Here is a 24,921-nt window from a genome sequence, read left to right as displayed (position 1 = left end):
TGAGCCCGCTCCAAGCCCTGGGCTCGGCGTGTCCCCGACCCAGATGTGCCCGGGGAGGGGTGGGATCCATGTCCCTTTGCTATAGGAAGGGCGACCACCGCAAACCCTCCTGCTCCCTGCACCGAGCAGTCGCCGGATGGTGATGGTGGTGGTGGTGGTGGGGCGGGATGATGCACACAACGCAGGGGGGGGGGACACGACACGACACGACACGACGCGACACCACACGCTCAACACTTCGCACGCCCGCCCTTGCCACCTCGTCCCAAGGAGCCCGCTGAAAGCTGATCCCGGGCTCACCGGTCACCTTGGGCTTTGGCACCGCTTCCAAGTGGCATCTCCCCCCCCGCCCCCCGCCCTCCTCTACCCGCCTGACACCCAGGGACACACACACACACACACACACACACACACCCCACTCTTGCATCGTGTGGTACCCCAAGAGGGCATCCCCCCTTCACCCCCGGGGGGATGCGTGATGCGGGGGGATGAAGCAATGGCCCGGACCCCCCCCGTGGGGCCCCGCGCGGGCCCCTTCGGGCCCGCGCGGGGCCCCACGGGGGGAGCCCGGGCACGTACCGCCCCGGGGCGGAGCGAAACGAGTCCCCGCTCCGCCGCCACCGCCTCCGTCGTGTCCGCCCCGTCGCGCCCCCGCCATGGCCGCCCGCTACCTCCGCGCCGCCCCGGCGCTCAGCCGCCTGGCCCGCTGCCCCCTCCCCGCCGCCTCCGTGGGGCAGCGCCGACACTGTGAGTGGGGGGATGGCCTTGGGGGGGGGCGTGTGTATTTTTGGGGGGGGGGGGAGCACACACACACCCCCCCCCCCCCGTCCTTGGGGACGGGGGAGGGCGACCGCTCCGCTCCGAGGGGGGGTTTGCACGCTGGTTTGGGTTTTTTTTTGGGGGGGGGGCGGGTTGGAACTGGATGCGTGCCCCCTGCTTGCAGACGGTCCCCGGGGTGGTGGTGGTGGGGGGGTGTTTGCTCCCGCTCCCGGCTCCACGTGGAGTTTTGCACCCCCGCTTTGTCCCCGGAGGGGTCCGTTCCTGGTCCGGGTCCCACGCGGGGTTTAGGCTGCCGCATCCGCAGCCGGGTTTGGCCCCCAAAGGGGTTTGTTCCTGGCCCAGCCGGGGGTTTTGCAGCCCAGTTTGCACCCAGGTCCCACCCCGAGAGGGTTTTCCAGCCGGTCCCGCTCCCACGCGGGGTTTTGTAGCCCGACCCGCAGCCAGGCTGGGCACCCAGAGGGGTCTACGCCCGGCCCAGGTCCCACGCAGGGGTTTGCCCCCCGCCTTCTACCCGTGCCCAGTCCCGACAGGGGTCTGTTCCCGTCCCGGTCCCGTGGGGGGTTTTGCTCTCCAGCTGAACCCGCGTCTGCCCACGCCGGGGTTTGCACCCGGTGCCGGTCCCCGTCTCACGTGGGGCTGCGCAGCCCGGGGCCCACCCCGAGCAGGGCGTGCGCCCGCTCCCACGTCAGGGTTTGCACCCCGACCCGCGCCCGAGGGCTGAGCGGGCGCCATGAACCAGCCGGGACCCCAGGGGGGCTCGTGCCCTGACCTGCACCTCAGCGGGGTTTGCACCCTGGCCCGAGCGGTGGTGGCACCCGAGCCCTGACAGCTGGGACCTTGCGGTCCCCGTGGGACATCTCCCGGTCGGTCCCCCTGCGGTGCAGAGCTGTGGGGCCGGTGCCAGCGGGGCCGGGCACGCAGCCCTAACGCCCCACCGCCGCTCCCCAGATGCCGACAAGCGGATCAAGGTGGCCAACCCGGTGGTGGAGATGGACGGAGACGAGATGACGCGGATCATCTGGGCCTTCATCAAGGAGAAGGTAACGGGGCCCTGCCTGGGGAACCGGCGGGTGTTGCACAAGGGGAGCTGGCGGGTGCTGTACAGGGAACAGGTGGCTGTTGTGCAGGGGACAGTCCCTGTGCGCTGCCCCCCCGTCTGTCCGTCCTCTGTCCGTCCATCCGCCTGCAGGAAGCAGGTGGTGGGATCAACGCAGCTTCCGGCGGGACCTGGAAGTGAGGAGGTCCCGGGGAGGGGGGACCGTCCCGGGGAGGGGGGACTGTCCCGGGCAGCCGGGGCTGGGCTGGGGGCCGGTGCTGGCATTGCCACAGTGCACGGTGCTGCTCCCCGGGCACCTGGCACCGTCCCCCCGCTCTGACGCTGTCCCGGGCCCCCAGCTCATCCTGCCCAACGTGGACGTCCAGCTGAAGTATTTTGACCTGGGCCTGCCACACCGGGACAAGACAGACGACCAGGTCACCATCGACTCGGCGCTGGCCACCCAGAAGTACAGCGTGGCCGTGAAGTGTGCCACCATCACGCCGGATGAAGCCAGGGTGGAAGGTGGGCGGGGGGCGAGGGTGGTGGTCCCGGCAGCCCCGTGGGGTGCTGAGCCCCTGACATGTGCCCGGCCCCTCTGGGTCAGCAGTGCCTCACCCCCCCCCCCGCCCCCGCCTCAGGTTTCTGGTGGGTCGGGGGCTGCACCGCTGCCTGGGCTGGGGGCCCCACGCACAGTGCTGTGTCCCCCCCCAGCCATGGGGTGTTCGGGGGTGCTGTGGGGACCCCACGGGTGTGAGGCTGGGGTCAGACCGGCCTCTGGCCAGTGCCAGTCACGAGCCCGCGCCGGCTGTCCCTCTCCTTGGCTGGCTTGGCAGCAGGGCTCTGGCAGCGGCCCACGGCACGGAGGAGCTGGGGGGGCTGGCAGGGGCCGGGCGCTGGGCTGAGGTGACTGCTGGGGCTGTGCCGGGCAGGGGGTGTCAGGGGGTCCCTCGGGGGCCTCACCTCTGCGTGCCCCAGAGTTCAAGCTGAAGAAGATGTGGAAGAGCCCCAATGGCACCATCCGAAACATCCTGGGGGGGACGGTCTTCCGGGAGCCCATCATCTGCAAGAACATCCCCCGCCTGGTGCCCGGCTGGACCAAGCCCATCACCATCGGCAGACATGCCCACGGCGACCAGGTGAGCCCCGTGCGGCGGCTGCCTGCGGCCTGGGGGGGTCTGGCAGCTCCTGCCAAACCCTGCCCCATGCTCTCCCTGCCCCACGCTCTCCCTGCCCCTTGCAGTACAAAGCCACCGACTTCGTGGTGGGCAAGTCCGGGACGTTCAAGATGGTCTTCACGCCGAAGGATGGCAGCGGGGCGAAGGAGTGGGAGGTGTACAACTTCCCCGGCGGCGGCGTGGGCATGGGCATGTACAACACGGACGAGGTATCGGGGTGGGCAAGGGGCAGCAGGAGGGGTCTGTCCGTGGTGGACCTGGCCGGGCTGGCAGGACGGGGATGCCATGGGGGTCCATGCGCTTCTCTTGCAGTCCATCTCGGGCTTCGCTCACAGCTGCTTCCAGTACGCCATCCAGAAGAAGTGGCCTCTCTACATGAGCACCAAGAACACCATCCTCAAGGCCTACGACGGGCGCTTCAAAGACATCTTCCAGGAGATCTTCGATAAGTATGGACTTGGAGGAGCTCAGGAGCTGCCCCGGGGGGGTGCCGGCTGCCCCTCCTCGGGGGGGCCATTGCGCAGGGGTGGCAGTGGGACCCGGCCCGGGGTGGGCATGGCCAGGCACGGCTGACGCCCGCCCTGCGCTCCCAGGCACTACAAGACGGAGTTCGACAAGCTGAAGATCTGGTACGAGCACCGGCTCATCGACGACATGGTGGCCCAGGTGTTGAAGTCCTCCGGCGGCTTCGTCTGGGCGTGCAAGAACTATGATGGGGACGTCCAGTCGGACATCCTGGCCCAAGGTAGGGTGATGTGGGGTGGGTGTGGGGTGGGCTGTGCACCGTCACCCTCCCTGGGCCGCCCTGACCCCTGTCCTGCCGCAGGCTTTGGCTCCCTGGGGCTGATGACCTCCGTGCTGGTGTGTCCGGATGGGAAGACCATCGAGGCCGAGGCGGCCCACGGCACCGTCACCCGCCACTACCGGGAGCACCAGAAGGTGGGTGTGCGCTGCCCGTGGGGGGCTGCCCGCAGTGGGTTGCCCGCGCCGTGCGGCTGAGCGTTCCCTCCGCGCAGGGGCGACCCACCAGCACGAACCCCATCGCCAGCATCTTTGCCTGGACGCGTGGCCTGGAGCACCGGGGCAAGCTGGACAGTAACCCCGACCTGATCAAGTGAGCGGGGTGGGGTGGGGGCACCCCAGGGTGGGGGATGCTGCCAGAAGCCGCCCCCAGCACCGACCACTGCGGTCCCCGCTGCGGCCGGGTCTGCAGCACGGGGGTGCCGGCGAGGTTCCGGCTTTGCTGGAGCCGTGCGTGATGCCGCCGTCCCCAGGTTTTCTCAGACGCTGGAGAAGGTCTGCGTCGAAACAGTGGAGAGCGGGACGATGACGAAGGACCTCGCCGGCTGCATCCACGGCCTCGCCAAGTACGTGTGGCTCTCGGGGCGGAGCGGTGCGGGTCTGTGCCACGGAGGCAGGCTGGCGGCGCGGGGCGGCCGCTGGCCTCCGGACGGTCCCTGGGGACGCGCGGTGTCTATTTACAGCTGCGGGGTCAGGCTGTGCCCGTGGCCAGGCAAGGGGCCACGTCCCGTGCCCAGGGCTGTGCTGCTGGCCCGGGCTCTGCCTGTTGGGGGGGGTGGGCAGGGACCCCCCGGCTGCGGGACCCCCTCAGCCCCTCTCTGTACCCTCCCCAGCGTGAAGCTGAACGAGCACTTTGTGAACACCACCGACTTCCTGGACGCCATCAAGAACAACCTGGACAAGGCCCTGGGCAAAAAGTAGGGGGACAAGGCAGGGGGGAGGCCACCTGGCCCCGCCGTCACCGGGATGGACGGGGACCCAGCGCTGCCTCCAGCTCACCAGCACGGCTCAGGAACAGTTGAACAATTTTTATAAGCAGTTTTCTTACGAGTGTTTTCAAAGCCTTTCTAACAGGGGTGTGTAGGACTTGGCGGGGCGGGGGGGGGGTGCTGGGGGGAGCCTGTCCCACGCTGACCCATGTACCCCCCCCACCTCGTGGTGCCAGCAGCCATTAAACACCTCACCGGCCCCTGGCGCGTGGTGGTGGCGCGGCTCTCGCGGCGCGGGGCGGGTGCCAGCCAGCAGCTAAAGAATACGCATTTATTAGAATTATTGCTAAACAACTCTGCAAACCGAGGAGGTAAAAAATAACCAAAACACAGTAGGGCTTTGCACAAGGGGGGGGAGTCTGACCGCTCTCTGTGCGCGAGGAGGGGGACACACCAGGGAGCCACATGGCCACTGGCACCTACTGTGCCACCGGCACAAGCCCCCCTGCCTTGTCCTGCACGGCAGAGCCCGGTGCCGCAGCCACCCCCCCAGCAGCAGTGAAGACCCCTCGGCTGGGCCAGTCCAGCCCATCCTCCCCTGCCGCGGGGGGGACACACATCGCAGCTTTTTGGTAACGGGACTGAGGTAGCATGTTGGGGGGGCTGCGCTGGCTGGGAGCAGGCAGGGGGCTGCGGGGAGGGGGCCCGGGCTGGCCACCCCTGCGGCCGTCTGGGTCCTGCCCCGAGGCTGGAGGACGTTACTGCCTGGGGGGGAAAGGAGGTGATGGCAAAGGGGCTGGGGGCTGAGCGGTGCCACCCCCCCAGTGCCAGCCCGGGGCTGCTGGGGATGGGGCAGACGGTGTCCTGCCCCAGGGAGGGGGGTGGGACGTTGCCCATGTGTGTAGGGCAGGGCAGCCTGGGGGTCCCCAACCCTGCGCCAGCACCGTGGCTTGTCCCCAGCTCCTGCTGCAGCCCCCCAGGAGACGCCTGGGCCCTGCCCGGCTCAGGGCAGGTGTGGGAGGCGATGCTCTGGGTGCTGCCCCGCGGCAGGGAAGGTCGAAGCCAGGAGGGTGCTCCCAGCCCCTCTCTCCCCGCTCCGCAGCCGGGAACGGAGGAGGCAAACCTGCATCCCGAGGGCTGCGCTGCCCCATCAAAACCTCTTCCCGCGCCCTGGAGCGGCGCAGAGCGGCGAGGAGGGGGTGCCGGCAGTGCAGAGCGTGGCTGCGGTTCGTTAGCGTGGCCCTGCCGGTGCTCAGCAGCCCCGCAGGGGGACAGGACCCCACGCTCAGCCCCCCCCGAGCACCATCGCAGCCCCCGCCGCCCCCTGCGCACAGACCACACACGTTACACAGGTTTTACAAAGCACATTGGTTGAAGGAAACTGAACTCAGTGAAAAGATAAATCCAACCACGCGGCACATCTGAAAAAAATAAATTACTTTCAAAATACCATCATTTGCTCAAGTTGAACAGGGCTCGCCTTCCTTTAAATACACGGCTCGCTGCAGCCGCTCTGTACCCGGAGCTGCTGCTTCCTCTGAGCTTTGCCGTTAGTTTGTAAGAAAATATTCTGTTCTGTATGTGCCCCGTGGCCTCGCGCAGGTTGCCACGGCTTTGCCCGTGCCAGCCCGCAGCCGGTGCCAGAGCAAGTGGGGCAGCTCTCGCCTGCTCCGGAGACGGGGAAGAGCAAGAAATGCAAACCCACCCCCTCCCGCGGGCAGAGGGGCTTCTGCCCCACAGGGCGCTTGTGGGGGGAGCGGGGGGCCGGCCGGGCTGCAGCCCCAGCACAGCCGTGGGGGAGGACCCAGGAGGTAGAATAATTAGTAATGCTCATCATCTTCTGGGACGTGCCCTCCCCTGCCCGCAGCTCCCAGCGAGCCGGGCGCTGGGGTGCCGGCAGGGCGGTGGCAGAGGCAAGGTCCCAGCTGGCCCCACGCGTGGGGCCGGGGGGAGCGGAGCGGAGGGGGAGTCGGCGTGGGGCAGGAGGGCTGCGGCCCAGCCCCCAGCGATGGCGAGAGCCCCACTGAGGCTCTGTGAGGGTCTGGCAGCAGCTCGGAGCTGAGTCCGCTGGGCCAGCTCGGCGTGCCCACGGCCAGCAGCGACCACTGCCCTGCGCCACCTCCAGCCTCCGCTCCTACCTCCGCCCCGGCAAAGGTTTTTGGACATCCCTGTTTTCTCCTTCACCGAGCCCAGCTGGAGCCCCCCCTCTGCAGGGGCGGTGGGGCAGGTCTGGCCGGGTGCCGCAGCCCGCCAGCAGCAGCTCCTCTTACCACGCCAAGTCCGTGCAGGCCCCCCGCAGCCTCCTCCAGCCTCGGCTACAACATGTTGTAGTACGCCATCTCCTTCATGGCCTGCTCGGCCAGCGCGTGCTCGTCCGGAGGGTTGCCCACCCCCCCGTAGCCGTAAGAGTTCTCCTCCTCGAAGTCATCCATCTCCTGCTGCCCGTCCAGCTCGGCGTGATCAGCCCCGGCCAGGTCCATCATGGGATCTAGGATTCAGCACAGGGACACCCGATGACGGACCTGCATGAAGGTGCAGGGCCAAAACAGCACCCTCCTCCTGGGCCGCTCAGGTTGAGAGCCCACCTGAGGTGGGCATCGGGCTGCCGGGGGAATGGAGGGGATGAAGCAGCCAGAGCTCGTCTCCAGCTGCGTTTGTAGGAAGCGGGGGCGGTCCCACTGCAAGACCTGGGATGGTGCCGATGGAGCATCTGCGCTGGTGCTGTGCAGAAACCTGCGGCAGGAGCACCTCCCGTCCCCTGGGTGCCTTTGGGCAGGTGCAGCAGGGGCAAGAACAGTGGCGTTCACCCCTCCCACCTTGCAAAACCCTTTGGCCAAAACCACAGTCACCACGTCACCAGAGGGCACCGTCCTGGCCAGAGATGTGCCAAAGCCTCAATGGCTCCTTAAGGAGCTATTTATTTTAACTTATTTTCTATGGAGTTTATGTATCTGTATTTGTACCACGTTCACCAAGCTCACTCTGGCTCCCGCTCGCCACCTTTCCGTGGCCCCTGGGGGAGGACGGCTGCTTCAGGATGGAGGGGGGCAGCAGCGTCGCCGCTGGGTGCTGGCGGGACGAGCATGCCGGAGCCGCCACAGCACAGCCCAGCTCCTGAAGCCGTCACCCGAGAACCGGGCGCACCCAGGGGCGTCCGCGGCCGGGCAGACCGCAGCACCCAGTCTGCCACAGGCAGTGCCGGGGACCGGCCGTCGTCCGCACCCACCTTGGCTGTCCAGGCTGATGTCCATCACCCCGTGCTTGACCTTCATGTGCCGGCTCAGGTTGCCCTTCAGGTTGAACTTGCTGGAGCAGTAGGGGCACTTGAAGGGCTTGCTGCCCGCGTGCAGGTGCATGTGGCCCAGCAGGTTGTACATGCGGTTGAAGGATTTCCCGCAGACCTGCGGGCAGCGTGCCGGGGTCAGCGAGGGCTCTCCCGCTGCCGCCCCAGCACAGGGGGACAGCGGCAGGCGCTCGCCCACGACGGCCAGTGCCGCCGCAGGGACACGGGCTTTTCAGAGCAGATCTCACCCCCGGGGTCCCCCCATTGCCCCCACCAACTCCCAAGAGTAACGGGGCTGCTCCCCTCCCGCCCCTCTGCGGTGGGAGGCCTCGGGGATGCTGTGCTGGTATCGCTGGGAACTCCAGCGCGTCTAAGCGCTGGTCAGGGAGAGGCACTAGTTGTCCTCCTCCGTTAGCGCTGCCCGTGCCCTCGCTGCGCAGCTCGGAGCCGACGCGGCAGGACGAGCTGTTTGCCCGAGCGAACAGAGGGAGGCATCACAAAACTGCTTTCCTGTGGCTGAGGACTCAGCCCAGCCTGGCCGGGTTTCTCCGGGAGCACAGTGCACAAGGGCCTGTGCTAAACCCCCTGGGATCCGCTAACCCCCCCCGGACCCCCGACGGTACCTTGCATTTGAACGGCTTCACCGGTGAGTGCACAATCATGTGGGTCTTGAGCGTCTGCTTCTGCACAAACGTCTTGAAGCAGATGTGGCACTGGTAGGGACGGACGCTGGTGTGGATCAGCATGTGCCGCTTCATGTTGGCCTGCAGCGTGAACTCCCGCCCGCACACCTCGCACTTGAACTCCTTCACACCCTGCAGAGGGGGGGAGAGCCGTGGGCGGGGGCAGAGGGGGCCAGCGCGCGGCACGGCCGGGGGTCTCTGAACAGACCCGGCAGGGGCTGGGGGCACAGGAGCGGTGCCGGCCACGGTGCGGAGCAAGGACCCGCGCCCCCCACGGGGGGTGGGACGGGGTCCTCCCGCCGAGCTGAGCTTCGGGGACTGCCAGCGGGCTGGACCGCAGGGACTGGGGGGGAGGTTTACCCTCACCAGCACCTTCCCCGGAGCATCTCCTGCTCCCCTCTCCCTGCCCCTTCCGCAAGCGCAGAGCGGGCACTGCCAGGAGCCTGGGGCCATCCCCGTGCTACCCCGGGGGGTAACTCCCCCCACCTGCTGCTGCAGCGGGCAGGATCCCGCCTCGCCGCCAGACACCATCGTCTCACCCGCCCTGGAAATGCATTTGCAGCACTTGGAAACCCCAGCATCGGGTCAGTGCCGCTGCATGGAGCGCAGCTCCGCAAAGCGGCGCCCAGGGAAGGAGCCGGCTGGGGAGCGCGGCCGCCGTCCGGCAGCCGACCCGGCACGGGGTACGGTGGAGAGCCTGGCCCGAGCCAGGCAGCGTGCGGGAGGTGGGCTGCGGGGAGCGGGGCTGGACGGGTGCCGTAAGCCCAGCTGAGACCCAGCTCCACTCTCTGGCTCAGGCCAATTGCTCCCCCTTGAAAGAACCCCTGGAAAAGGGCAACCCCCTCGCTCACAGCCTGCTGGGGGCTGCGGCAGCACGTGGCCAGGGTCCCCCCAAGTCACCCTGCTGCAGCACCTACAGGAGGTCTGAAAGCCCCCTCCCCGAGGATGGAAATCCCCAGGAAGAAGGGAGGCCGGGCAGTCCCATGGCCCCTGCCCGTAACGATGCCCTTTCACCGCTAATCAACGACCCCCAGCAAATGCCAACCGTGGGTGCTCTGCCCACCCGCACCCCCCCGGCTGCCGGGGCTGGCCAGGACTCCGGGGCGCTGGGACACCCCTCTCCCCCAGCACCCGCCTCCAGAGCCGGCACATCTCCTCCGGGCACGGCAAGGGCAGCACCCCTGAGGTGCCCCAGCCCCTACCTTGTGCGTGAGGGAGTGCTGCTTGAGGTGGTGGATCTGGCTGAACTCCATCCCACACTCGGTGCAGACGAAGGGCCGGACGTTCTGGTGCTTCAGCATGTGGTTCTGCAGCTGGCTGCGGTAGTGGAAGGACTTGCTGCACTCCAGGCACTGGTACAGCGTGGGGCCCTGGTGCGTGGAGAGGTGCCGCTTCAGCTGGGTGAGCGTGGAGAAGTCCAGCCCGCACTCCACGCAGACGTGGCAGCGGCCGCTCTCGTGCTTCACCTCGTGCGCCTTCAGCTCGCTGGGGTAGGCGAAGCCCCGGCCGCAGAAGCGGCAGCTGTAGGGCTTGATGTCGGTGTGCAGCAGCATGTGCCGCTTCAAGTGGCTGGTCTGGGTGAAGGCTTTGCTGCACACCTCGCACTTGTGGGGCCGCGTGCCCTGGTGGGTCAGCAGGTGGGTCTGCAGGTGGCTGGGCTGCTTGAAGAGCTTGTTGCAGTGCGGGCAGGAGTGGGGCTTGATGCCGTTGTGGCCCAGGATGTGGGTCACCAGGTTGTATTTGGACGTGTAGGACTTCTCGCACATGCGGCACTGCCAGCGCTTCTGGCGGTCCCCCGCCTCCACCAGGTAGGAGTCATCGATCTGCACGTTGATGTCCAGCCGGTCCAGCTGCGCCTTCTTGTTGCGCTCGCTGGTGGCCCCCACCGCCTCCGCCTCCAGCTCCCCCGCCTCCTGCCAGGCGAAGCCCTGCTCGCTCTTCACCTGCTCCGGGGACGCCGGCGCGGGGCCCTCCGCCTCGCCGGGGGACGGGGCGCCCGCCTCGAAGGCGCACTCGGTCCGCAGGGCCCCCGCGGTGCCACCCTCCGCGGGGCCGGCCGGGTCGGTGCCCCCGAGGCGGCGCTCGGTGCCCTGCAGCTGCTGGCGCGTGTGCCGGCGCAGGTGCCGCAGGCGCCGGGGCTTCCTGCTGAAGGTGCCGAGGTCGATCATCTTCATGGCGCTGCTCTGCACCGTCTGCTCCTGGCCGGGCTCCTGCAGCGGGGGTGGGTGGCCGCGCCGCTGCTCACCCTCCTCGTCCCCGGGGACGGGCGTTTCGTACAGCACCTCGTCCTCCGCCTCCGCCTTCTCGCACTTGACCTTGGGCACCAGCCTCACCGGAGGCCGCTTCCTCCTCCGGGCGTGCTTCTCCAGGGAGGACTCTGCCTCCAAGGCGTCCTCCTCCTGCCCGTCCCCCGGCGCCTGCCCCTCGCCCTCCAGCCGGCACTCACCCTCCGGCTCCCCGGGCTCCCCGGCGGCGGTGTCCGGCATCTCCCCTCCCAGCCCCGGGAAGAAGCCGGCGGGGCTGATGGTGGCCCCCAGCAGCTCATTCTCAGACACCAAGCCCAGAACGGCCGCCTGCGCCAGGGACAGCACCACCACCGCGTCCGTCTGGGTCCCGCACTCGGTGAAGCGATCCATCTCTCGCCGCCTGCCTACACTGTCATGGCTGGGGAGGGAAAGAGACGGCCGTTAGCCCTCCTGGAGCCCCTGCCACCCACAGCCGCTGGGGACGCCGCTCCGCAAGGGGCTCGTTCCAGCCGTCACCCCTTTCCTGATCACCGTCCCCAGCAAACCCCAGACCAACACGGCTGTTGCCGCAGTTTCAGCAGCAGAAGTCAGAAGACAAACGAGGAGAAACCCCCACGTTCTCATTGTGCCCACAGGTGGCCACTGCTGGCCTCACCTGGCGACTGCTGGGCCACGGGTGGCGAGTCTGCGTTGGCAGCAGGCGGAGGGTACCCCGGGGACAGCAGCTCCGCTCCCGAGCCTGGGACAAACCCACACCAGACCCGGAGCTCCCTGCGCTCCGGTGGTCTGCAGGGACCCACCAGCCCAGAGAGCAGAGCACGGGGCACGGTCCCACAAAATGGTGTGACCAGGGTGGGAACGGCAGCAGGGGGAAGAGCTGGCGTTCCTCACCCGGCAGACAGAGCCTGCACCCGCTCTACCAGCCTTTTCTGGAGAGCAGCTGGCCAGCAATCCGAGGAATCGCTGCCATAAACAACCCGGGAATGTGGGACGGCAAAGCTCGGAGGAGCCGCTGCCCCGAGGAGAGCGGGACAGGCACCGCTGCGCCTCGGGGATGCCATTTCACTGCCCATCCCCAGACCCCTCCGGCTGGCGGCTGCAGGCTCCCTGGGGACTGAGGCTGGGAAACAGGGAAGGGAGAGCATCAGACGCGCGCCCCAGAGCCAAACGCGAAGTGGGAGAGATGCAAAGGCGCGGGCAGGGCTGGCAGTGGAGCAGCCCGCCGGGAGGCTGGGAAAGACTCTCCGGCTGCCAGAACGCCCCCTCCAGCTGGAGGGGAGTGGATGTGGTTTGTTGTGTGAGGATTAAACACCTTGAGAACACGCTCCCGCTCGGCTCACCCGTGCCCAGGGGCCCGACAGCCCCAGGGAGGACAGGGCAGGGTGCGGGGGGATGCAGAGCCCGGAGCAGCGGTGCCCGGCTCCCCTGGGCCGGGCCAGCCCAGGACCCCCACGGACGGGGTGCGGCCCAGGACCCCCCACAGCCTCCCCCCAGCAGCCTGGGGGGGGCCAGCAAGGACGGGCTCGGGGAGCCACCACCAGATGAAAGCGAGGAGGCCACCGCTACCTCCTGCGGCAAAAAACGTCTTCTAAACGTAATTATTTCTGCAGTTACAACAAAAGAGGAATCCTCCGGGGGAGGTAACCCAGGAACAAACCCCACAGCAGGTCACGCCGCGCTCCCAGGAGCGCCTGCACGGCGAGGGGCAGCCCTGGGCCGAACGGCCGGAGTCCCCCCCGGCTCTGCCAGGCCACCGGCCCCGCCGTTCTCATCGCAGCCCCCCCACGGCCCCACGCCGGGTCCCGCCGCGGGGCGGGGGGGCGGCTCCCGGGGCAGGGACGGGAACGGCGGGGGGGGAGATGAGGGGACGGCTTCAGGCCCCCGCACCTCCAGCCGCCGGCGGGGCAGAGGGGATACGGAGAGGAGGAGGAGGATGCGGGGGGAGGAGGAGGAGGAGCAAGAGGATGGGGGGGGAGAAGGGGGAGCAAGAGGATGGGGGGGGAGAAGGGGGAGGAAGAGGATGGGGGGGGAGAAGGGGGAGGAAGAGGATGGGGGGGAGAAGGGGGAGGAAGAGGATGGGGGGGAGAAGGGGGAGGAAGAGGATGGGGGGGGAGAAGGGGGAGGAAGAGGATGGGGGGGGAGAAGGGGGAGGAAGAGGATGGGGGGGGAGAAGGGGGAGGAAGAGGATGGGGGGGAGAAGGGGGAGGAAGAGGATGGGGGGGAGAAGGGGGAGGAAGAGGATGGGGGGGAGAAGGGGGAGGGGGAGCGCGGAGGCAGCGAAACAAAGCGAGGAGCGGGGGAGGGCGGCGGTGGGAGGAAGGATGGGGAGGAAGACGGAGAGGAAGAGGAGGGAGCAGCCGGAGCGCACCGCCCGGCCCCGGGGCCGCCCCTCGCCGGCCGGGACCCCCCCTTTCCCGGGGAGGTGGGGGGGGGACACCGGGCTGACCGACCCCGCGGCCCATCGCCCCCCGCCCGGGCAGCCGCGGTCCGAGGGCGGGTTCTCATCCTCCTCCTCCTCCTCCTCCCGGGGGGCGCTGCCGTAGGGTGCCCCCCACCCCCGGGCTGGGCTCGCTGCTCCCTTTTGGAGCATCCCTGGGGGTGCAGCGCCGCCAGGGAAAACAGCCCGACGCCGCGCACCCCCGCACAGACACCCCCGTCTGCCAGGGCTGGAGCCATTCCCGCTTCCCCGCTCTCCTCTCCCCGGCCGGCAGCGGGACCGTCCATCGCCGCCGAGCACCCACCTGCCCCGCGTCCAGAGCCGGGTCCCCAGGGGATCCCGGCGGGGGCCTGGGCGACGGGCAGAGCCGAGACGGAGCTGAGCAGCGGCTTCCCAAAGGAGCACGCGAGCAGCATCGCTGCCTTCGGGCATCCGCTAATGTAATTCTTGCTGGAGTTGAGGAAGCCGAAGTCAGGAGCCCACTCCCCGGGGTCTCAGTCCAGCCAGGGACGCTGGGGTCCCCCCGCTCTGCCCTGGGGAGGGGAGCTGGGGGGCTGGGAGGCAGGGAAGGCCACCGCATTCTGTTTTCCTCCTTGGTTTGGGGCACAGTTTCTATTTCCACATACACTGGATGTCTCTTCCAGTCCAGTTAAGGTCGCGCTTTTCCCAAGGATTTTTCCACAGCCACTTATACGGGACGACAAACACCCACACGCCTCCTGCAGCGGCGGCGGGTTGTCACCGCAGCTCCCGGCGGGGACAGGAGGGCACGGCCGGATCCTGCTGCCATGGCAGGTGCCAGTGAGTGCCACGCGAGGGCAAGGCAAGGACAGCACGCGACAGGGGCAGCCCCGCAGCTGGCTGGTAGCCAGGGACGGGAGAGGGGAGAAGGGACATGGGACAGGACCCAACCATTTTCCCACGTCTCTGGTGCTGGGGAGGGCTCAGCCGGGCCCCCCGGCACAGCCCCGGGTCTCTGCCCCCCAGCACGAGCACCACAAGACGAGGAAGCTGGAAAAGCGACACGCTCGTATGCACTCTCAAGACTGGCACCAAAGCGTTTTAAGAACAACCACCCTAGAACAGGCTTTTAGAAGAAAATAAACGGTGGATTCCTACTCTGGGGCACTCCAAGAAAGGGAGCAAGCTCTGCTCCTCCAGGCCCTCGTTAGGAAAAAAACCCATTGTGTTACACAAATCACCCTTTGCACTTTTCGCTATGGAGCGCGCGAGCCCTGCTAGATGGGAAACGGAGCTTTGCTGTTGGGGAGAGCGAGGCCACGAGGGCTCGCGGGGCTGCGGCTGCACAAACACCGCAGGAGAGACGTGGGGAACGGGACAGATGCTTCTGTTTCACTTCTCGCTCTCACTTCCCTGTTCAGCCTTCTCGGGTCTCGCAGCGCGGGCTGGAAACGCTGTTTCCCAACACACTGGTAAGTGAGGTTGGGCCACGTATTCCAGCTCCCCCAGGGAACACCCTGACACCCCCCGGGGTGCAGAGCACCGCCGAAACCTCTGCTCGCCAGGGAGCCCCCTCCAGAGTCGCTCAAGCAGCCAGAGCAGTGGCCTTGGGGGGTCTCTGGTCTGTCACCGTGACTGAGCGCAGACCTGCCGCCGCCAGTCCCACGCGCCGCAATCGCTCCGGGGTGAAGCACGGCCACGCAAGCCCGGGGCTGAAGTGCACCGAGCACCCAGAGGCCAGGCAGAGGCTCCTGCGGTGCCCGCACGCCTGAACCCAGACCCAGAGGTGTCAGCCTCCCGCGGGGTCCCAGAGGGATCCCTGCACAGGAGCCCTCCACAGCCGCGATGCCGGGGGAGCCGAGGGCCGCTCGCCCCAGCAGCACCCGCTCAGCCCCAGCCCACCTCGGCTGCAGGAGAAGGGGCAGGGGAAGGAAAATAAGCACAAATACGTTGTCCCTCCTGGTGCTGACAAATCCCACCAGCTGAGCTCTTACAGAGGCTCGTCCCTCCCAGGCCGGGGACTTGGGAGCCGCGGCACCAGCGCAGTGGGAAGAACGGGAGGGGAGGATTCTGCCAGTCCCTCCCGGCCAGGCGACAGTCCCCGAGCACCAGGCCGGGTCTCCAGGAGCCGTAAGGATGCTCTGACAATTAAACGCCATCCCGCGGAGGAAAAGGAGACCGTTACGATCTTTACAAAGGGCAGTACTGCCTTGATAATGCCCCTAATCAATAATTAAGCTCTGGCCAGCGAGTGGGACGTGCCCGTTCCTCCGCCCAAGGGGGATGCGCAGGCTGAGCGGGGAAGGTGGGCTTTGGGCAAGCTGGCAGGATGAGGGTAAGTGGAGGAGCCGGGCAAATCCCCCTCTCGCCCATCTTCCACCCCGTGAAGGGCAAACGATGCCAGGCTGAACCTTAAACTGACCTCCCCCCGCTTCCCACCCCACTCCTGCAAACCTCTCCCCTCCTCCTGCCTTCGTGCCCACCATCCCACACGCTCCTCCACTGGCCGCCCCATCCGCACTCCAGTTCCTTGCGCAGTCCAAGATCCGCCTCTCTTTCCCGTGCCCACAGACAGCACTTTCCATAGCTATTGATCATCGGGCCGTTTGATCGGGTGCAGATCTCGGTGCTCCGCTGGCTGGCAGCGTCCTGCCCCCGTTGGACGGGGGGAAGGCCGTCGTGCCGGAGTTTCGTCACTCACTTCTTGCTGTGACCCCGCTATTCCTCCCTCCCATCGCTGGGCTCTGCGCCGGGCACCAGCTGCTCGCCCTTCAAGCCCTTCCTCACCCCATCTCTCCTCAGTTGCCGGCAAACAACGGCACCAGCAATGACAAATCTCATCACCCCATTTTTCAACACGTTCACAGCTTTTCAGGGAAAAAAAATTATATGCAAAAATCTGCTCCTACACCGATTTCTTCAAATCTCTTCTCAGGGCACCCCCGTGCCCTGCCGACACCCGGCAGCGAGGGAGCGGCTCTCGCGTCTCTGCTCACCCCGTCCTGCCCGTCGGCCGTCCCTCCTCGGGGGACAAAGCCCGTACCTATTGCGGCGGGTGCAATGCCGAGAGCCAGTTTTGAGGAAGAGTTGCGAGCGTGACCGTGAAAGGGCACAGCAGTGCTGCGGGCTGGGGTCCCAGCTCGGCTGCGGAGTTTTTAAACACTCGCAGCTTTGCAGACCCCCCCTGTTTCTGCGGCGTCCCACCCCCAGCCCGAGGGGACGGGCCCTTCTGTGGGTGCCGTGTCACGCGCTGCTGGGGAGGGCTCTGCTCCCCCCGGCCCTCTGCTCCATCCGTCACCGTTACACACTACGCCTCACCACACTCCAACTGCCTGAATCTCTTTTTCCAACTACTTTTCCGTAGATTCAGCTCATCCCTCCGTCCCACCTCTCAGAGCAGAGGAACAGAAAGTTAGTTAAACGTGTCTTAATATTGATCCCAGCAGCAACGCAAGAGCAGCTCCTCTTCCTCCCCAGCTCCAGTCTCCAGACCCTTCCCATGGCCGTACCCGGCAGGTTCTCGCTCACCGAGCTCAGCTGTCCCCGTGCGCGTCCCGTGGCTGGGAACCGAAACCTCCTCCGGCCCCGAACCACAGCCTTTAGCTCAGGTTCAGCTGCTCCCCGGCTCGTTCGCCAATGGAGCCACTTGCCCGCCCGTGGAGTCACACAGACGCTCTCGGCATCCCCTTGGCTGGCCGCGCGTGCCGTGCTCTCCTCTCCGCGTCCCCCCGGCCACCATCCCTTCTCCCACGCTCCGGGAAGGACGCACCGGGGCCGGCAGTGGCACCTCCCGACCCTGCTCCTCCGGGGGTTGTGAAATTCGGTTCTCTTTCAGCATCTCTCCTCCCACTCCTGGGAGGTTTTTTTGTCTCCGTGCAATCTCTCTTCTCCTCCCGTCTCTCTCCACACTGCTGGGAAGAGCCGGGCTCTGCCCTGCCACATCCCTGCGGCTCCTGCCCGCCCCGGCCGCCCCCTCAGAGCCGCCCCCAGCTCCTCGCTCACCTCCGGGTCTCTACGCACTTAAAATAGTTCTTTTTTTTACATGGCTTTCACTTCCTTATGCAATTTTACTCCTATTTACCTCTCTTCCTCCACCTTTAACCACCCCAACGCCTGTCACCTGGGACCCGAGAGGCCCCTCCTGCAGCAGCCTTCTGCCCGACAGCCCCTGCATCCCCCCGCTCGCCCCTTGCTGGGTTCCACGTTTCCCCAGACTGAAAGCCGACCGTCTCCAGACACTTTTCCCTTCCCTTTGCTCTTTTAATTCCCTCGGCTTCACCCATCCGCTCCCGAGCGGCTCCACCGCTTTGCCCCGCTGTCCCCCCCCGTCCCCCCCCGGCCACGGCGGACGCCAACCAACCGCCCTGACCGCAAGGCTCTGGGTAATCCCAAACTGAGCAGCCTCGAAAAGTTCCGCCTGGCTCATAAAAACCTCCCCGGTGCACACAGACGAGGTTTGGCTGCAACACCCCGGATCTGATGGGGGGGAAGCAGGGTAAAAGCACCCCCCGCTCCCACAAGCCCCCTCCTGGCTGCGGCCCCCAGCGAAGGTGCTCCACGAGGGACCGCGGCTCCCGAGCACCCGCACCCTCTGCGGAGGCACGAGTTATTTATTGCAGAGCTTTCTCTCAGGCCCCGTTTCCCGATGGAACGCTCTTCTCCCCGCTGCTCCAGCCCCAGAGGCAGACCAAAAAACAAAAAAAGCCACCAAAAGCCACCAAACTTCACCCAGCCCCTCCTGCAGGAAAGGGAGTTGAGAGCAGCCAAAACCCCAAGGGTTTGTGAGATTTACCTTTCGCAGCCTTCCTGAGGAGCAGGGACCACCCCCGCCGGGGCCCTCCCCATGTTATCTCTGCCCGTCAGAGGGCAAACGAGCAAACGAGCGCTGCCGGAGGAGCCCAGCTGGTACCAGCAGCAGATTATCTCACTTCGCTCACCCCCCTGCCTTCGGGGCTACGGGCTGCAGGACAAACCCCGCAGCAATCGGGGGGCACCTGGGGGATTGTTCCCAGCTGGAAGAAAATCAATGGTGGCACCTGAGCAGCGCCATCGGGCTGTGCCGGAGCCCCTCTCCCACGGCGCCTCCGCTGCCAGCCCGCGCAGCCGCGCATCCCGGGGCTGCGGGACCCCAGCACGGGTCCCTGCGCTGGAGCAACCCCCGCACCTGGACTCCTGTGGGCTCCCACCCCATGGAAGGTGCCATCAGGGCTGGGGGGCTGCCGGACCCCCATTGCCGGCGCCCTTTGTGGGACCCCCACTGCGGGAACCCCTTTGTGTTTATGTTTATAGTACGTAATAAATATACTCTGTTCCATCCCATCCCATCCCATCCCATCCCATCCCATCCCATCCTATTTATTATGTGTGTACGGTGTTTACAGCCACCAGGTTATTGGCAAACTCTGGAAGGGAAAAAGGAATGTTTTCCAAACAACTGGAAATCACCGTTTCTGCAGAATAAACATCTACAGAGCACGAAGCCGCCCGGTCCCCCCCCATCGCCAGCCCAGGGACGCGGGAGCCGCCGGTGCCTTCGGGACCTTCCCAGGGACCTTTGCCGAAGCCTTTGCAGGGTCCCCATGGCAGGACCCCCTCTGCGGAGCCCCCTCGCTGCAGGTGCCCCCGGGGGGGTCGCAGGCTGCCCCGCAGCTCTCGGTGTGGGGGTCAGACCTGCAGCACTGCCGGGGGGCTGGGGGCGAGCCCCAGCAAAAATCGGGGCTAAAGACGACCGGGTGACGTCGGGCACGTGGGGGGGACCTTGTAGGGGGAGGAGGCTTTAAAACTCTTCAACAATTTTTAATGGAAAATGGCTGATCAACAGATCCGTAACATTTGTGAGAAGACCTTTGATTTTATTTCTTTTCCTTTCTTAAAAGGATCTTTCATTTAAATTTAATAAAGGGAAAAATCAGTCTTTCATCTTTTTTTTTTTTTTTTTGTGGTTTTCACGTAAAGCTGCTCAAAGCACCCACAAAAATTCTAAACAGAAAAATTGTTTTCTCCAAAAATCACAACAAACGACTAAAATTATTCATAAAACCGATGCGGAGCATTTGTCCTGTATCAGGCCGGAGGGTTGCCCGCGGGGATGGGGGCACGGAGCGCAGGCCCCGCGGCTCGCCCGCAGCTGCCACCCCAGGAGCGTCACCGGGAGCTGAGGTAACGAGCCCAAGCTCTGAGACACGGGGAGGAGGACGCACGGTGCCAGGCTGCTGCTACCAAATAAACTCCGCGTCTTGAAAGAAATCAAACCAACTTTTAAATTAATTCAATCGGTGTCTCCACATTAGATACTGACTCCATTTTTTAAGGAAAACTTTTCTTAACGACTTCTCTAGAAAGGAGAAAAAGCCTACTTATTTTAAGTCGATTGAAAAGCAGAACTGCTGCCTTCAGCCTTGGATTTGCTTTCTGACAAGGAAAGATGTGTATGACATCCCGTGTATCACGTGAAGTGGTTCTGGGTGGAGGAATTATCGTCTTTGGGGGCTCTGATTAAAAAAAAAAAAAAAGGACACAACCTACAGTTTGCAGCATGATCTAGATAACGTTTTTGAGTAAGATCCGGTGGAAAACCAAGTTGGGGAAAAGGACAACTTCAGGTCTGTAGGACAGACAACGTCTCGGGAGAGGAGCAGCGTTGTCAGATCACCTCAAAGCCTTCCCCAGCCCATCTGCTGATGTTTCTTTACCCCAACCTTTATGTCCATCGGCAAGAAGTAAATATTTATGTTTGTAGCCACCAGGTTATTGGCAAAGTCTGGAAGGGAAAAAGGAATGTTTTTCAAGTACCTGGAAATCACCGTTTCTGCAGAATAAACATGTACGGAGCACCAAGCCGCCCGGTCCCCCCCATCGCCAGCCCAGGGACGCGGGAGCCACCGGTGCCTTCGGGACCTTCCCAGGGACCAGCCGAAGCCGCTGAGCCCCGGACCGTCTCTGGGCTCTGCAGTGACGCCCGCAGTGCCACGGAAGGAGGGCTCCGCTCCGCAGCCATGAGCGACGCCTCACCGCTACCTCAGGGCTGGTTTTCAACCAAGTTTTTCCTTTTCCCAGCCCCGGCCACCCCGGCAGCCCCTGCTCCGGCTGCGGGAGCCACCGGCGACCGCAATAAATGACCGCGGGATTTATCCCGACCCGGCACTCGATTTCTGCTGGGGACCCTTCGCTCCACGGGACGGGAATCGGCCACCGCTCCGCTGCCGCGAGGAGGTGGCAGCGCTGGCAGCCCCCGTCCCGCTGCCCCTGCCCACCCAGCACGGCCCGGTGCCAGCACACGCGGCGGCCGGGCTGGCACCGGCGCGGGCGGCACCGGTGGAGCTCTGGCACAACCTGCCCCGTGCCTCGGTGCCCCCCCCGGTGCCAGCAGGTCCCTGCTCTGCCCTCACCGTCACACACCATGTTTTTCACCTTTGAAATGCGGCACCTGGAAGTGGTATAGAAATATCGAGGCCAAGCACAGGCAGGGGCTCTCCCTCCCCGGTCGGACCCTCTCCCGCCTCCCGCCATTCCTCCAGAAGTTCCACGTGTCTGAGTAGGTTCAGGGGCACCGTGGTGTCCTCCTTCTGCGGAAAACCTCCCTGCGGTGGGCAAGAAATATTTCATCTGATGGAAACTGAGGGCGAGAGGGGTCAGCCCCTCAGCAGCAGAGGATGCCCCAGCTGTTTGCCACGGAGGGAGGTAGCCACCATCCCAAATGCTCTTGTGGCTTCCCAGCATTCAGGCACCCACGCCGAGCTGGGACATCCCGCTCCTGCGTCCCTTTCTGCTGAGAATCCGCTCTCCTCCTCTACCCGAGAGCGAGCTCCATCCCTCCCTCGCTCCCCACCCCCAGCATCCTCCGCTCCTCCATCCCTCCGTCGCTCCCTCATTCTTCCCGTTTCCCTGGCAACGCCCATCTCGCACCGGAGATCTGTCCCCTCTCTCCCTCTTATCTTTCTCCTTTCTCTTTCATCTATCTCCTAATCTCCCTCTCTATTCCAAACCTCTGTCCTTGCTTCCTTTCTTTCTCTCTCCCTTTTCATCTCCTCCAATGTCTTCTCTGTCTTGGGGTTACAATTATTTGAATCTCACTTTAAAAAAATAATCTACTTCATTAACCGCCGCGCCACCGGCTCCTCTCCCGCTCCTCCCGCAGCCCACCCGGGCGGCTCAGGACCCCTGCCCACGCCTCAGCCCCCGGCTCCCTCCGCCCGAGGACCACGCAGTCGCCCTGCTTTGCCGAGGCCCTTCCAACCTTCCCCCAAAGCCCTTCAGACAAAGGGGAAGCGGAATTCTCCTCTCACACTGCAAGACGTTCAGGATCGGGCCCAGACCCCCCCTCCCGCCCGCGGGGTCACCTCCCCGCGTTGTGGTCGGGGCTGCCCTGCGAGGAGTCCCCGCTTCCCTGGATTTTCCGCGCGTAGGCTATTCCCCAGAACGGCTGGGGGAGCAGGAGGGGAGCAGCCCCCGCACACCCCCGTGCTCCGGCACCGCTCCCCGCAGCAGGACGAAGCCACCAGCTCCGAGCCCCGTCCCCATCCCTGAGCCCCGTCCCCAGCCCTGATCCCTGTCCCCAGTCCCGAGCCCTGTCCCCGTCCCTGATCCCCGTCCCCAGCCCTGATCCCTGTCCCCAGCTCCGAGCCCCGTCCCCATCCCTGATCCCTGTCCCCAGCTCCGAGCCCCGTCCCCAGCCCTGATCCCTGTCCCCAGTCCCGAGCCCCGTCCCCATCCCTGATCCCCGTCCCCAGCCCTGCTCCCTGTCCCCAGCTCCGAGCCCCGTCCCCATCCCTGATCCCCGTCCCCAGCCCTGATCCCTGTCCCCAGCTCCGAGCCCCGTCCCCATCCCTGATCCCTGTCCCCAGCTCCGAGCCCCGTCCCCAGCCATGATCCCTGTCCCCAGTCCCGAGCCCCGTCCCCATCCCTGATCCCTGTCCCCAGCCCTGATCCCCGTCCCCAGCCCTGATCCCTGTCCCCAGCTCCGAGCCCCGTCCCCAGCCCTGATCCCCGTCCCCAGCCCTGATCCCCGTCCCCAGCCCTGATCCCTGTCCCCAGCCCCGAGCCCTGTCCCCAGCCCCCAGGAAGCCGGTGGCTCCAGTCCAGCGCTCACTCGTGTGTCTCAGACCAGCCCCCATCTTCCACTTTATTTCAAGGAAACCGGAGGAGACTAAAACGGATGGGCAGAAAACGCTTTCCGAAAATCAGAGTCCTGATTGTGTCAGTTTGGCCGGGGGGGGTGAGGCTCATTCCGTTAGCAGTGGCCCATCGGTCCAACCTATCCAAGTCTCTCTGTAGATCCTCCCTATCCTCATGCAGATCAACACTCCCGCTTAACTTGGTGTCATCTGCAAACTTGCTGATGATGTTTCCCTCGGACCCGGCTGGAATCGCTGGGGTCCCATGGACGTGTACGAGACCCTTCCTGCTCTTCTGCCGTGTAAAAGCCCGAACCCACAGAACCCCGGCACCCCAAAGCCCTGTGCCCCCAGACCTGAGTGTCTCTCCATGGCCAACGGCCACCCCGCGCCCCAGGGTCCCAGCACCGCTTCTGGCACAGCGCTCCGGCACATCCCACGCTCTCCACGTGGGGCCCTGGAGATGCTGGGAGGGCTGGAGCCCCTCTGCTGTGGGGACAGGCTGAGAGAGCTGGGGGGGTTCAGCCTGGAGAAGAGAAGGCTCCGCGGAGACCTTCCAGCCCCTTCCGGGCCCTCAAGGGGCTCCAGGAAAGCTGGGGAGGGACTCTGGAGCAGGGAGGGGAGCCATGGGACGAGGGGGAAGGGTTTTACACTGGAGGAGGGGAGATTTAGGTGAGATCTCAGGAAGAAATTCTTGGCTGTGAGGGCGGTGAGCCCCTGGCCCAGGTTGCCCAGAGAAGCTGTGGCTGCCCCATCCCTGGAGGGGTTCAAGGCCAGGTTGGACAGGGCTTGGAGCAACCTGGGCTGGTGGGAGGTGTCCCTGCCCAGGGCAGGGGGTGGCCATGGAAGATCTTTAAGGTCCCTTCCAACCCGAACCACTCTGTGATTCTATGATTCCCATGGGCTACTTGTGCGAGCACAACGTTGCCCCTTCAGAACGAGCCAAAGGTGGCCTCTCCATCCCCATCCACCCGCCTCCTCCCAGTGCCGCCCGGGAACACCGGCCGCAGCCGAGAGCTCTTGGGATCTGCTTCCAGAGCTTGTTGTCACGTCATGCCTCAAAATGCTCCCATTGACTCGCACTGGAGCACCAGCGACAGAAATGGCCGTCAAATACGGGTAATCGGTGTCCGGAGGTGGGGGCGAGCAGCGGCCAGGGGAGAGGGAGAGGGGCTGCTCCTGCCTGGAACCCCCTCTCGCAGCACGAGCACCCACACCCCAAACCAGCAGAAACAGCCCCGACCCACCGACCTCCCCGCGCTCTACGGGGCGCTGGCGTTTGTCAGCAGCTGGGGACCCGTGGCGTGGCCAGGAGCAGGGAGAAATCCCACCCCGCCGCCGTCCCAGCCTGGCTTCAAAGCCTGCGCCCAGAATCCTCGCTCTCCCTTGGAAAACATTTTTTGCTTTTAAGTGAAATAAACAGGGAAAGAAAAGACTTTCAAGTTCCTCCTTGCTGCAACGACTTCTCTCCGACATACTCCCTTTCCTCTCCGAAAATAGAAGAGCTATTCAAAAAAGATGCGAGAAGAAAAAAGGAACTGAATAGAGGAAAAGGGAAAGAAAAAATGGAGCCCCAAGGGGGTGGAGAAAAACAGAATGAAAAGACAGCAAAAGTAAAGAAAAGGGATGAAAAATAAAGGAGGGGGAAGAGAGAGACAGACAGAGAAGCTTTGAAAAGAAAGAATGCTCCCAGCCTGAATACAGTGTGCATGAAAAAAAGAGCGCTTGAAAAGAAACAGCCAGATGAAATGACCTCTCATTCACAGCCCGTGCCAATCACCACCACAATGTAAATCCTTTCTTCTTTTCTGCATTCTCTCTCTTTCCAGCGGGGGCAGAGGGAAGAGGAAGAAAGGGGAGTTAATTCTCAGCACAGCAGAAAATAAATCTGCTCTTTGCTAACTCCCTGAAAGAGACGCCGAGCTACTTTTAAAAATACCTCTCCCCGCAATCACGCATGCAGATATGTAAAACAAAAGTAAATGCAACCCGGCGGCGCGCGGCTCTGGGCAGGACTGTCCTCGCGCAGAAGGTCCCCGGGATGAAAAGCCACCGCGCCGTCCCTTGGAAAAACCACGGAGCAAATACCCGGGGAAAACAGATCTGCGGGAACAAGCGCGGCCGGGAAAGGCAGCCGGCGCCAGAGATTTAGGTCAAACCCCAAACCTTGCACAGAACGACGCAGGGCGTCCGTGACGGACGCAAAACCGGGGGCCCGATTCCAGGCCAAGCGCTGGGGGTGCCGGGGGGCGAAGGGCGGGCGGGTGCCCAGGGCAGCCCCCCCGGCAGAGGAAAGCAGCAGCGGGAGAGGCCACGCGGGGCTTTTTCCGTGGGTTTGCAAAGCCCAGCACCGTCCCGCTCTGCTCAGCACCTTCAGCGCGGTGCGGGGGGGGGGGGTAACAGACCCTCACGCGTGAAGATGAACCCCAAAGCGCGGGGGGGAGGGAGGCACGAGGACGTGGGACAAAGTGGGA

At 65.1% G+C, this 24,921-nt stretch overlaps 2 protein-coding genes across 5 annotated transcripts in view; one reads left to right on the top strand and one right to left on the bottom strand.

Moving 5' to 3' along the window:
- Window positions 1-586: 586 nt before the first annotated feature.
- Window positions 587-4,833, top strand: IDH2 (isocitrate dehydrogenase (NADP(+)) 2). The gene is made up of 11 exons (XM_063346263.1): window positions 587-747; window positions 1,729-1,820; window positions 2,176-2,341; window positions 2,795-2,955; window positions 3,060-3,203; window positions 3,307-3,443; window positions 3,588-3,739; window positions 3,821-3,933; window positions 4,011-4,108; window positions 4,269-4,361; window positions 4,629-4,833. Exons 1-11 carry the CDS (start codon window positions 657-659, stop codon window positions 4,714-4,716), a joined length of 1,335 nt encoding a protein of 444 aa, XP_063202333.1. The 5' UTR covers window positions 587-656; the 3' UTR covers window positions 4,717-4,833.
- Window positions 4,834-5,525: 692 nt separating this feature from the next.
- The window catches only part of ZNF710 (zinc finger protein 710), a 31,917-nt gene continuing 12,521 nt past the window's right edge, over window positions 5,526-24,921 (bottom strand). The window contains exons 1-5 of one of the 4 annotated variants that reach the window (XM_063346262.1): window positions 16,844-17,534; window positions 9,893-11,354; window positions 8,631-8,822; window positions 7,951-8,125; window positions 5,526-7,212 (exon numbers count right to left, since the gene is read on the bottom strand). In XM_063346262.1, the coding sequence (XP_063202332.1) occupies window positions 7,040-7,212; window positions 7,951-8,125; window positions 8,631-8,822; window positions 9,893-11,326 (1,974 nt within the window). In that variant the 5' untranslated portion in view covers window positions 11,327-11,354; window positions 16,844-17,534 and the 3' untranslated portion in view covers window positions 5,526-7,039. Of the gene's footprint in view, window positions 7,213-7,950; window positions 8,126-8,630; window positions 8,823-9,892; window positions 11,355-16,843; window positions 17,535-24,921 lie in introns of those variants that run through there. The other 3 variants (XM_063346259.1, XM_063346260.1, XM_063346261.1) reach the window with 3 other exon arrangements.

This window comes from Chroicocephalus ridibundus, chromosome 9 (assembly GCF_963924245.1).
Source record: "Chroicocephalus ridibundus chromosome 9, bChrRid1.1, whole genome shotgun sequence".
Classification (NCBI taxonomy): Eukaryota; Metazoa; Chordata; class Aves; order Charadriiformes; family Laridae; genus Chroicocephalus; species Chroicocephalus ridibundus.
This window is presented reverse-complemented; position numbering and strand designations above follow the sequence as displayed.